The sequence below is a fragment of the Hordeum vulgare genome, chromosome 4H, assembly GCF_904849725.1.
Source record: "Hordeum vulgare subsp. vulgare chromosome 4H, MorexV3_pseudomolecules_assembly, whole genome shotgun sequence".
Lineage (NCBI taxonomy): Eukaryota > Viridiplantae > Streptophyta > Magnoliopsida > Poales > Poaceae > Hordeum > Hordeum vulgare.
The window spans coordinates 259,993,426-260,005,953 of NC_058521.1; the positions used below are offsets into that span (position 1 = coordinate 259,993,426).

The window sequence follows — 12,528 nt, forward strand, 5'->3', positions numbered from 1 at the left end:
TTCATGAGATTATGTAAACTAAATATTTCTGAAGTTAGAGATGCAAAAAGGCGATCTACAAGAGCAAGATGTGACGAAGGCATCTAAGATTCTATCTTCTAGGTAACCTTTACCTTCAGAGGGGATAATTTTTTTTCCACAGTGGACTGAGGTTTGTTCCAACAAATGTCCCGTTGTTTGTAAGTTAATACTGATGTTAGATAGAGGTGTTGCACTGAAAACATCACATATTGGGAACAATAGGGTAGTTATACGGATAGGATAAGAAAGACCAAGCAAATATATAATCTGTGAGTCTCAAATAAAGTAAGATAAAGTACTCCTGATTTGATTCATCACTGCGGTGGAAGGCATGCCCTCCATACTAAATTTTTTTCAGGGTGACCAAGAGTATGAATGCTAGTACATGGATATGCAATTAAGGGGATAAAGGAAGACCGATAAAAATAGCATAGTAGAAGTCCTAATGGCATGTTTTATCTGTAAATGGAACACTAAAAAGAAATATATTGCAATCACACAAGTTCAGATGTAAAAGGAACACTAAGCAAGTTCATAAATAAAACATGTGGCTAACTCAGTTGAGCATTGGGAAAGGAAAATAAAAGTAAAGATCCAAATTTATGCCATCTGAATGACATGCAACTTCCTTTCCAAAACAGTCAGCTGAGGGACATCATCCCATCTTATTGGAGTTTAGATTAATTACTGAAATAGATCGTGGTAAGGAGTATCGAACATAGGGAACTCCTATGTTTAACAAACTCCAATGCATCCATGTTCCAGAAATTGTAGGCAACATGAAACGCTGCACCACATTGCACAACTCTTTTGTCAGTGCTCAGTACCAATTTGGCATACAACAGACTTCTAATCTAAATTACATAAAATGGGAGTAACACTATTGGCGTCAAACACAAATTGCTCATCACTGATCAAGTGTGCATCCATCTTTGACCGAAATCAAGCGCATACATGTATCACCAAAGGAGATAAATAGCTTCCATAATACATATACACAAAGAGGTCGTGCATACGTGAAACTTGGTACCGTTGTAGACCGACGGGTTCTGCTGGAGCCTATGGTTCCATGTCTGCAAGATGAACAGAGATGAACAATAACAATACCATGGGAAGAATCAACGGAATCAAACCTCGTTGGGGGGCGTGGCCGCCCCGCCGCCTGCACTACGCGTGCCGCCGCCGCCGCACTTTGCCGCCCCGCGCGCCTCCACTGCCGTGCGCCGCCGCCTCCAGCCTCGCCGCCCCGCCGCATGGTGCCTGCGCCCGCCGCCTGATCCGGCCCGGCTCACCATGGATCCGGCTGCCCCACGTGCCCCTCGGCCTCGCCTCCACCTCTGACCGCCGCCACGACACTCGTCGGCGCCGGAGCCCCCGTCGACGGACCGGCCTCCTCCTCAGATCGGGACCGGACCATCGGCATGGTGCTGGTCAACCGCTGCAGTGCTTCGACATCGCCGGAGAGAGGATCCCGCGATGGAGGACGGGGTGCCCCGGGGAGACGCTGGCGCTGCGGACCATCGGCATGGTGTTGGCCACGCTGCTGCAGTGCTTCGACATCGCCGAAGAGAAGATCCCGCGGTGGAGGACGGGGTGGATAAGGTGAGTTGGGGGTGTTTTTCTTTTTAATCTGAAACGTTTTTCTTCATCACTTAAATCTGGACGGCGGGTTGAATACCCAAAAACGGAGGGGCTTTTGTGCTAAATTGCCAACGACGGACGCGACGAAGGACAGAAGTGATACCTGCTTTATTATTATATATATATATATATATACATATATATATATATATACATATATATATATATATATATACATATATATATATATATATAATAGGGAGAGATTAGACGGGTTCGGCCGGCCCCGGGCCAAACGTTTCCCTTTTTCTTGTGCAATTCCCTCCTACAGATCGGATCGCAGGTACCCACGGGATAAATATCACAGAAAGTGTGCACAGTGTTTGTGACGGCATAAGCGCTTCGAATCTGCCGACGACGACGAACGACGGCGGTGGCGGATAGATGGATGCGGCTGAAGCCAGTGCGAGATGGTGTGTGGTCACTGGCGGCCGCGGCTTCGCGGCGAGACATCTGGTGCTGATGCTTCTCCGCTCCGGCGAGTGGCGCGTGCGCGTGGCCGATCTGGCCCAAGTCATCTCTCTTGACCGAGACGAGGAGCAGGGTATCCTCGGCGCCGCCCTCCGCGAAGGACAAGCCGTCTACGTGTCCGCCGACCTCCGGCACAAGGCCCAGCTCGCCAAAGGTGTGTGGGATCCACCACTTGCTCCTCAGATTGTTAGGCTGGGTAGGGTTTGGTGGTATGTGCTCTCTGATTCCCTGTCCGTGTGGATGTGGGATCTGGAGATTGGTGCTTATGAGCCTGCGCTGCTGCTTCTGAAGTTGGTAGGACTCAGAGGAATCAATGATTCGCGGTGACATGATTTACCTCGTGATAGAAATGCTGTTGTTGTTGTTGTTGACGAATTAATTTGCTAAGACCAATGCTGGTTGAGTATCTAGCTGCTACACATCGACTTTTATAATCTTGATCCTGGAGTTGCTGTACACCTCATTTATGCTGTGTTGATTCTGTGGAACTTAGTCATCAGTCAGTGAGTGTAATGAATGTTATTGCATAGAAGTAGTGGTACAAAACCCGGAAATCGAGAATCATATTTCTGTTTTTCCATTCTTACCCATTGTACTTTCAGAGTTCTCCCTGTTAATTCGCAGTTGCCTTAGTAGTTCCCAGTTTGTTCAGAATACTAATATCTTCATGCTTGTGCATGTCAGTTGTTTCTGATATAGCAAGGTATTTACGGGCGTTAGTCAATTTAGTTCATTGATGCCTACTCCCTTTTCTTATCTTTGTCTTGTTTTTTTTGTTTGCAGCTTTTGAGGGGACAGAAGTAGTTTTTCATATGGCTGCTCCAGACTCATCCATTAACAACTTTCATCTTCATTATTCGGTGAATGTTGAAGGTTTGTAATGTGAATTTGTATGCATCACAGCTTTGCTTCCTAATTCGAAGATGGCATTGATTTGTTGATGGGATGGCACCAAGTTGATTGCATGATGCTATTTTGTGTATGACTCATTTTTTATCATTATTTTCATGTTGCATAATACAGTTAAGCAAACTTCACAGGAACAAGAAATGTCATTGATGCGTGTATCCATTGCAAGGTGAAGCGACTTATCTACACTAGTTCACCAAGTGTAGTTTTTGATGGTGTTCATGGAATTTTTAATGTGGATGAATCAATGCCTTACCCAGATAAGGTATGTTTTCACCTATTTACATGAAAGAATTCTTTACTTAACACCGTTTTAGATTTGTTTGCCCATTTGACACTGGAAACCTTTTTCTTCCCTATTAGGTCCAGAGTCTAAATTTTATGCCCTTTATGACACTTTCATCCATTTTCCAGCCTAACGCTGTTAAATTACATGTAAAAAAACACTTTTATCCTCCTGTAATATGAACCAACCATCTGGCCTGGTTCATTTCCAAAAGTGCAATTCTTAAGCTATCGCGGAAGTTCATTTTTTCTTTTCTCCAGCTGGGTATACAAGTAGTTGGGTATGTAAGTGCGCTTGCCGGCAGTTACGCGGGTATTCATGTACCGATGTATGTAATTGTACGTACCGGCTACTACGTGTAGCATGGAAGCCTTGCAGACATGCATATAGTCTTGAACACATGACTACCCAGGCTTCAATGTATGCATGCATTAGCTATCTCGAAAGTTATTATTTTTTCTTTCAGCCGGGTATACGAGTATTTGGGTATGCACGTGCGCTTGCGGTCGATAAGCGGGTATTTATGTACCGATGCATGTATTTGTACATACCGGCTACTGTCTCTAGGACGGAAGCCGTTCGTACATGCACGTAGTTGGCTGCACTTAGGGTGTGTTTGGCAGCTGTTCTCACCCTAGCATAGTTGTTCCCTGTTGATGCATGCTAAGTATAGACATGATGAATACATACATCTTCAGTTGTTTGGTGGTCATGTATGTGTTGAGACATGTTTGGATGAGACTGTGTTTGGTAGGAAGAGGGAGGAGGAAGAGGTGCAGTGCGAGGTAGGAAGAGGAGGGAGGTGAAGGAAAGGGGGGGGGGAGGTGGCGGAGGCGGCGATGGCGGGGTAGACCCTGCTCCTCCACCACCGTGACCTCGTTGGATCCGCAGTCCCATGCCGCCTAGCGACCGGATCCGTAGCCCCATGCTGCGTAGCGACCCGATCCAGATCCTGGCGCCACCACGCGGTGGAGATCAAGGAGGAGGAGAGAGGGCGAGGCCGTCGGGGCTCGGGCGGGGCGCGACGGGGCTCGGACGAGGCGCGACGGAGCTCGGACGAGGCGCGTCGGGGCTCGGACGAGGCCGCCAGAGCTCGGGCGCGGCGGGGCTCGGGAGGGGCGCAGGAGGGCAAGGGTGAGGCGGCCGGGGAGCGACGGGGCGATGGCGAGGCGGGGCGGGGCGAGGGTGCATGGGCTCAGCATAGCTCTCCTCAGCTCGTCTCCGCGGGGGTGCTGGGCTCAGCTATGTTGAGGCCCTTTTTTTTGCATCAGTTGATGCATGCTCTCCTCAGCCCATACATCCTACCAAATAGCGAAAAGTGGGTCAGGCGTGCAGGCTACCAAACACGCCCTTAGGCTTCAATGTATGCATGCATTAGCAGTTTAGCACGTGAAGCAAACTAATCAATTGATTATCCATTTTATGCACAAAACATGCACATGCATTTCCATGATTAAACTTATAACCTGCACTTAGAAAAATCGTTCGTGTTTATGAATAAATTTCACACACGTGAAACAACAATATCAGCATCTATTAAAAATTTGGTCACATTTCACTTGATGGGCAAAAAGGTTTTTTCAAGTGTCATTTGACAGCGTTAAGATTAATAAACGAAAACCTTATAAAGGGCACAAAATTTAGGCTCAGTGTTAGACAAGGAAGATATTATTTCCAGTTTCAAATACAACAACAACAATAACATCAACAAAGTCTTTAGTCCCACGCAAGTTGGAGTAGGCTAGAGCTGAAACCCATAAGATCTCGCAATCCACTCATGGTTATGGCACATGGATAGCAAGCTTCCATGCACCCCTGTTCATGGCTAGTTCTTTGGTGATACTCCAGTCCTTTAGATCTCGGTTCCTCCCATGTCAAGTTTGGTCTACGCCGACCTGTCTTAACATTACTAGCACGCTTTAGCCGTCTGCTATTCATTGGAGTTTCTGGAGGCCTGTGCTAAATCTGCGCTGACCATCTCAAACGATGTTGCACAAATTTCTCTTCAATCGGTGCTATCCCAACTCTTATCTCGTATATCATCATTCCGCAACCGGTCCTTCCTTGTGTGGCCACACATCCATGTCAACATGTGCATCTTCGCCGCATTGAAGTGTGGAACACGTTGCCTTCTAGTCGGCCAACACTCGGCGCCATACAACATTATGGGCCGAATCGTCGTTCTATAGAACCTGCCTTTTAGCTTTTGAGGATCTCTCTTGTCACAGAGAATGTCAGACGGTTGGTGCCACTTGTTTCGAGTCAATGAGTCATTCTTAGGGGTGATAATGGGTACCCATTACCGCGTACCCGACGGGTAAAAACCCTATTAGGGTAAGGGTATGGGTCAAAATAATACCCATGAGTACATAAATGGGAAAATTTGGAACCTATTGGGTATAGTGGGTACGGATATGGTTTAGTATAACCCATACCCGTGTAGCCATGTACCCGCATATAATCTAAAAATAGGTCTTAAATATTGTTTATCCACATATTAAACGTATTATATGTACATAAATCCCGCAGCTAGCCCACATACAGAATGTGTTGTTGTTTACAAGTATGTGTTGTCATGAAATGTTGTTATTTATACGTTATTATTATAATTTTTTGTTTATGACTATGTAATACTTGAATTGTTGTGTTGCAAATGTGGGTAATTTTATCTGTGGGTACCCATTTACCCTGACGGGTGGCGTGTATGGGAAAAGATTGTACCCGTCGACAGGTATGGGTATGGGTGATGGGTAAGGTTTGGAGCGACGGATAAGGGTATGGGGTAGCGACTCGAAAAAAGTCAAGCTTGCAGTTGCGACTAGTCGTGACTCGAGTTGCTATTTGACACTAAGTTGAGTCAACATTTTTTTGCGACTCATCGACTAGTCGACGACTAGTTGCACGACTCAAAACAATACACTTCATCCATCCGGCTTTGATTCGATAGTTCATGTCGTTGACCCGTAAGTCGAAGTCTTCGAATGCACGTGCACAGTGATCCCAAGATCAATGCTCACTGAACACACAGAACTGAGTAACAAGAGTCTTACATTCATTGCATAATGTCTTACACAAATAGGATCATTATAATCAAGTCTTACATAGATAGGGCCATGAAGGCCAAACATCAAATAAACACTCGCAATGGAAATCTTCAACGATAACTTCGAACCATGCCATCTGCCTTAACTACAGGCATTCTGACTGGGATGCGTCCTAATTCGCATGCTCGTCACCAGGGTATTCTACGTCATATTCCTGTTCTTCCATGCCTGGCCAAGTAAATAGCTGGGACAAGCTAATGAGTACTTTTGAATATACTCGCAAGCAACCCATGATTGGAACAAGGTAAACATGCATGGTATGACACTACATAGGTACTTTTGCGGAAAGCTAGTTTTGATTGCAATATCATGTCCTATCATTCTATAAATCATGCATCATGAGGTTACATATATCAATATAAACAGAGTTTGAACAACTCAAGTATAATCATTGCATCAAGTCTGGCTTAGTTCAAGGATTCTTTCTCATACCCAAGTTTGTGAAACACTGGTCCAACTCTCCTTGATCATGGATACGGCTATTCGAATAGGTTGACACTCAGCAGAGGTTGTATACTTTACCAACAAGACTTGGAGAACTCCCGTGTCAATCCACGACCCGTGGTATATTACATACCCAAGGTAAGCACACAGATGATATCTTTTCTTTGACAACACTAAACAAAGAATCCACTCGTTGATACCTGGTCCTCATGATTTAACATCACATAAAACAATCACAACATCATATATCCATGAGGGGACACAACGGTGTGCCTGATGTCTGTAAAAACAGCCCTAATCGTTCATTCCGGCATGACCCCGTATCGAGAGTGACCACGGCACTCCCACCACTAGTAATGCGGGCTCTCTGCTAGCATTGAACAAGGTAATCAACAATGCCCCGTCCCATAAGGAGTAGTGTGGTCGCACATGTGTGGTTGGGACGGTTGACAAATCTTAAATCTAATCCGTTTTTGAAAACAATACACTCAACTTGCCTTGGTACATCACTTCTGTATCAAGTGTTACCTAGCTCATCATCTCCCACGAGCATTGGTGGCACCCCATGGGGTTTTCAAAAGTCTTTGATAAGAATAACTTTTGTTTCCATTTTGATGGATATTCCCGTCCCACATTCCACTCGTTGATACCTGTTCCTCATGATATAACATCACATAAAACAATCACAACATAGTATATCCATGAGGGGACACAACAGTGTGCCCGGTGTCTGTAAAAACAGTCGTAGTCGTCCATTCCGGCACGACTCCGTATCGAGAGTGACCACGTCACTCCCACCACTAGTAATGCGGGCTCTCTGCTAGCATTGAACAAGGTAATCAACAATGCCCCGTCCCATAAGGGTAGTGTGGTCGTACATGTATGGTTGGGACGGTCGACAAATCTTAAATCTAGCCCATTTCCGAAAACAATACACTCAACTTGCCTCGGTACACCACTTTATTAAGTGGTTACCTAGCTCATCATCTCCCACGGACATTGGTGGACCCGATGGGGTTTTCAGAAGTCTTTGATAAAAATCACTTTTGTTTCTATCTCGATGGATATTCCTGTCCCACTTTTGTAGCCAACTACTTAGCTCCTATCTACTTTCCACCCACATAACTCTAAACGGGAATAGAGTCATGAACAATGCAAGTATCAACGAGGAATGCAACGGAAGCAAACTTAGCAAGGTTGCCACCATATCATCATGCTCTTTAATGCAATAAATAGAAGTTCTTTGATGCCATGCAAGAAATAGTTTCATCAACATGGTTGAAGGGCTGTTCTTTTTGAGAAAACGCAAGACTTTTGCGTTTCATTGCATTGAAAAGAGAGAGTTTGGTACAATTCTCCTAGGAAGCAAATTACAGGGCAAGTACAGGAGTGTTAGTGCGCATCCCAGGTCTGAGGCAAGAGAACGCGGAGGCCTAAAGCTCCAGCTTTGGCCCAAAGTGCAGCCTCATCCTTAATCTTGGCGATCACGATAGTGATTGAAGGGCGCGCACCCTCGAAGACGCATTTGTTTCGATGTTTCCAAATCATCCACGGGACGAGCAGGGTAGTGGACGCGAGGCCCTTGTGCATGGGCTTCGGGGTGTTCTGTCTTGCAGAGCGCCACCAATCATGGAGAGTGGCGTCGTGGTCAGGCGACCGACATGAGGCGCAACCAAGAGAAGATCTCGTACCCACACCTATCGAGTGAAAGGGCATGCTAGGAGCAGGTGCTGTATAATCTCCGGAGCCTGGTCGCAGAGCGAGCATCGTTGTGGGTGCGACAGGTTGCGACACTCAAGGCGGTCGGTAGTCCAGCAATGGTCAAGGTTGGCAAGCCAGTGGAAGAAGCGCACCCGCGGTGGCGCCCAACACTTCCAGGTAAGCCTCCATGCATGACAATGGGTGGAGCCATGAAATGCGGCTAGGTAAGCGGATTTGGCCGAGTACTCACCATTCGTGGTCCATTTCCAACGCACGATGCCCGGCTCGTTGCTGAGGGTGGTTTGGGCAATCATGTGCCAAAGGCAGTATTCACCAATCTCAGGGAGGCCAATTTTGCTGTGGATGTTGGACGCCCACTGGTACCCAAGTAGGCTACCAACAACCGTTGTAGACTTGCGGCGCCGCTTGGGGATGCAAGCGTATAGGAGAGGCGCAATCTCAGAGACGGCCCGACCGTTGATCCATCGGTCCTCCCAGAACAAGGCGCGCTGTCCATTGCCGACCGTCGTGGTAGTGGACGCTGTTATAGTATATGTGGATTGCACTAGCCCTTTCCATTAGTTCGGACTTTTGGTTGCGTTGGCTAGTGCATGAAGCTTAACATGGTATCGGAGCTAAGGCCTTGAGTTCAAGTTTTGGCTTTCGCAATTTATTTAAAAAATTGTTGGTAGCCCCCTTGTGTGCCCACGTAGAGGCCTCTTGAGTCATACACGAGTTTCGCGCCCCGTCGCTCTCTTCCAGTTGCACGTGTTGACTTGTCTTCCCCGTCACACGTGAGAGGGGGTGTTACAGTATATCTGGATTGCACCAGACCTTTCCATCAATTCGGACTTTTGGTTGCGTTGGCTAGTGCATGAAGCTTAACAGACGCGAAGAAGAATGCGCGTTCCTTACGCGAGAACTGCAGGTCCGGGCCGCTCCACGCCCTCTCGTCATCGACGTGGCTAAGCCAGAGCTAGCGCGTGCGTAGGGCAAATCCAGTGCGCTCGAGGTCATGGACGCCAAGGCCGCCAAGTGGGATTGGTCGACATACGTGCTGCCAGTTGACGTGGCAGTTGCCTCCATTGGCCTCGGCGCGACCAACCCATAGGAAGCCCCTCTCAATCCTCCTCTCTAGAAGATTTAGGGTCTTTTGGGCGGCACGAGCACAAGGAGCTGGTGGATGGGGATCGCGCTCAAGACGGCTTTGACAGAAACCGAGCGACCAGCCTTGTTCATGAGCCATGCCATCCAGGAGGGTAACTTCCCCGTGACCTTAGCGACGACGGGCTGAAGCTGGGCAGCAGTAGGACGATGCAGCGTGAGCGGGATGCCCGGGTATGTGATAGGGAAGTTGACTATGGGGTACCCGAGGTGTTGGGCGACATGGGCCGCATCCTCCATGGCACAACGGATCAGGGCTGCAACACTATACTGAAAATTCATGTGCAGGCCGAAGGCCCGAAAAGGCGTAGCATTTCCTTCACTGTCGTGATATCGCCAGGCGAGGGGTGGCAGAGTAGGATCATGTCATCAACAAATAGGGAAATCGCCGGTATATGACGCGACGCGACGATGGTGGAGCTGTTGCAGAACGCGTAGCTCGATCGCACGATGGAACAGCCGGCCTAGCATGTCAACAGCCAAGACGAAAAGCTGCGGGGATACGGGATCTCCTTGGCATAGCCCACATCGGTGCCAAATCTTGGGTCCAGGGGTGCCATTCAAGAGAACCTTGCTGCTGGCCGACGACAAAAGGAGGGCGAGCCAATCGAGAAAGCGGTTGCTGAAGCCGTGGCATCGCAAGACCTCGAATAGGAACGACCACAAGACGAAGCCGAATGCACGCGCTAAGTCCAGCTTGAGCAACACGCGGGGGGGCACCAAGTTGGTGCAGGAGTTGCTCTGATTGGCGTACCAGGACAAAGTTATATTGGAGGCTTCGGTCAGGGATGAAGGCGTTCTGGACGTTGCTGACAAGTTTGCTGAGCTTGGGTGCGGGGCGGAGCGACAACACTTTTGCGAGGATCTTGGCGACAAGATGGATGAGACTTATGGGCGCCTAGCTCGACAAAGTCTTCGGGGTCTTCAAATACTTCTCCTCCAACTCCTTTCTACAACGTGATCTATCGTCGCAAAGTAACGTGGCAAAAATAAGACCATAGCAAAAACAGGAGAAATAAAGTGCTCACGAAAAAACCTATTTAAATGTTGAGGAAATCGTTAACTGGTAGCTGCTCACTCGGGTCGGCCTATTAACTGGATTAATCGGTCGACCATTAATTGGTGCAATTTTACTCAATAGAAGCGAATTTTGTATGGAGAAAAAAATCTACATGGCAAATATGAAGCAAATGACACCATTTTCTTTTCTTAATAGATGAAAAACATGTGTACAACAACAATCATGTATGCGAGGGTAAAAATCATGAACAAACATGTATACAAAAACACTTTTTTGCTCATTTCCGCATGGGACACAACTACGAGAGATGGCATCCGACATACAGAGGAAAAGTGACGACGGACACACAGGGCGTCTGAACGGGTCGGTTGTCGGAGGTGGCAGGACGCGAAGGAGGGTAAGTAACAACACATAGAGGGAGAAGAGAAAGCGGCAACACACAGAGGAGGAGGGGAAGCGATGACGCGCCAACGAGGAGCAGGAGGGGCGGGTGGAGGGCTAAACCCTAACTCTTTAGGAGCGGGAGGGCTGGAAGGGTTATGGGTCAAATAATCGAGCTTTGTTCGACAATGAGTTAGTGGGCCAACAATGATAATCGGATTAATCGGTTTAACACACAATTTAATCGTCCTGACAAACCATTTATCGGTCTGGCAAGTTAACGCGATCAATAGGTGTTATTCAATTCGGCCACCCAATGACTAGCGATTAACTGGCCAATTAACTGATTAATCAGATGAATTCTTGAACAATAAATAGTAGGTTAAAAACTAAAAATACCATATTTGTTAGATTTAGGGTTGGAGTGACAAAAACAGAGATATTGATTTTAAACAATGGATTTAAATACCTAACCAAGGATTTGATTGTGAACAGTGAAGAAAAAGTTATCCAAATGGAGTGGAAGTTGCACCATTAAATAGGTGGAATTATTACAAGATTTTAGAAACTTGAACCATTGCATTTTGATAAATATTCTGTCCTGTGGAATTTTTGCAAGCTCATTGGAAAAAGAACAAGAAAAATGCCAGCAAGGAGGCTGGGCCAGAACAGACCCCGCTAGAATAGACCTAGCTGGGCCGGCCCAAGCCAAACCAGCCCCCACACGTGCACCGCGTTCAAACACGACAAGCGGGCCCAGGCGCCAGCCTCACAAAGAGGGAGGGAGAGCGGAGAGGATGACAGGTGGGTCCCACCTATCATCTTCAACCTCGGTACAGTCGACGACCGTGCTCACCGGCGGCGATAGGAGGTGTGGCAGGGGAAACAGAGGGCACATGCATGCTCGGGGTCGAGCAGCCGTGCGGGGTGGTGGTGATCGCCGGTGGGACGGGGTTTGTCGGAGACGTGAATCCGCGGCGGAGGAGCTTCATGTCGAGCTCCAACCGATCGCTCTGTCCTGCAAAACGGTGCAGGAGAGAGGGGGGAATGATCAGGGCACTTAGGGGGATCCAGAGAAGGAAGAACAGAGTCGGAGAAGGCCTGTAGCACGAGATCGAGGGGCGACCCGAGGCGGCGTAGCTTCGGTTGATCCCGAGCACGGGGGCTTCGGGGACTCGCGCTGGAGGCTTGGGCGATCGACGAGAGATCAGAGGGGAGAGAGAGGTTGGGGGGGGGGCTGCTTGTAGCCTGGTGCCGGTGTGCCGTGGACGACGGGCTTCCACGGGGAAGAGAGGGAAAGGAGAGCGTGGCGCTCGGGCACGCGCGACAACCGTCATCGGAGAGAGGGAGGAGAGGGCCGACCATCTGGCGTCTTGCGGGCATCG

The 12,528-nt window shown here is 48.0% G+C and overlaps 1 protein-coding gene across 3 annotated transcripts in view; it reads left to right on the top strand.

Moving 5' to 3' along the window:
* The first annotated feature begins 1,885 nt into the window (after window positions 1-1,885).
* The window catches only part of LOC123448493 (3beta-hydroxysteroid-dehydrogenase/decarboxylase-like), a 28,092-nt gene continuing 17,449 nt past the window's right edge, over window positions 1,886-12,528 (top strand). For all 3 annotated transcript variants that reach the window (XM_045125406.1, XM_045125407.1, XR_006631801.1), the window contains exons 1-3: window positions 1,886-2,287; window positions 2,917-3,006; window positions 3,174-3,307. In XM_045125406.1, coding sequence (XP_044981341.1) covers window positions 2,047-2,287; window positions 2,917-3,006; window positions 3,174-3,307 — 465 coding nt within the window. In that variant the 5' untranslated portion in view covers window positions 1,886-2,046. The remainder of the gene's footprint in view (window positions 2,288-2,916; window positions 3,007-3,173; window positions 3,308-12,528) is intronic.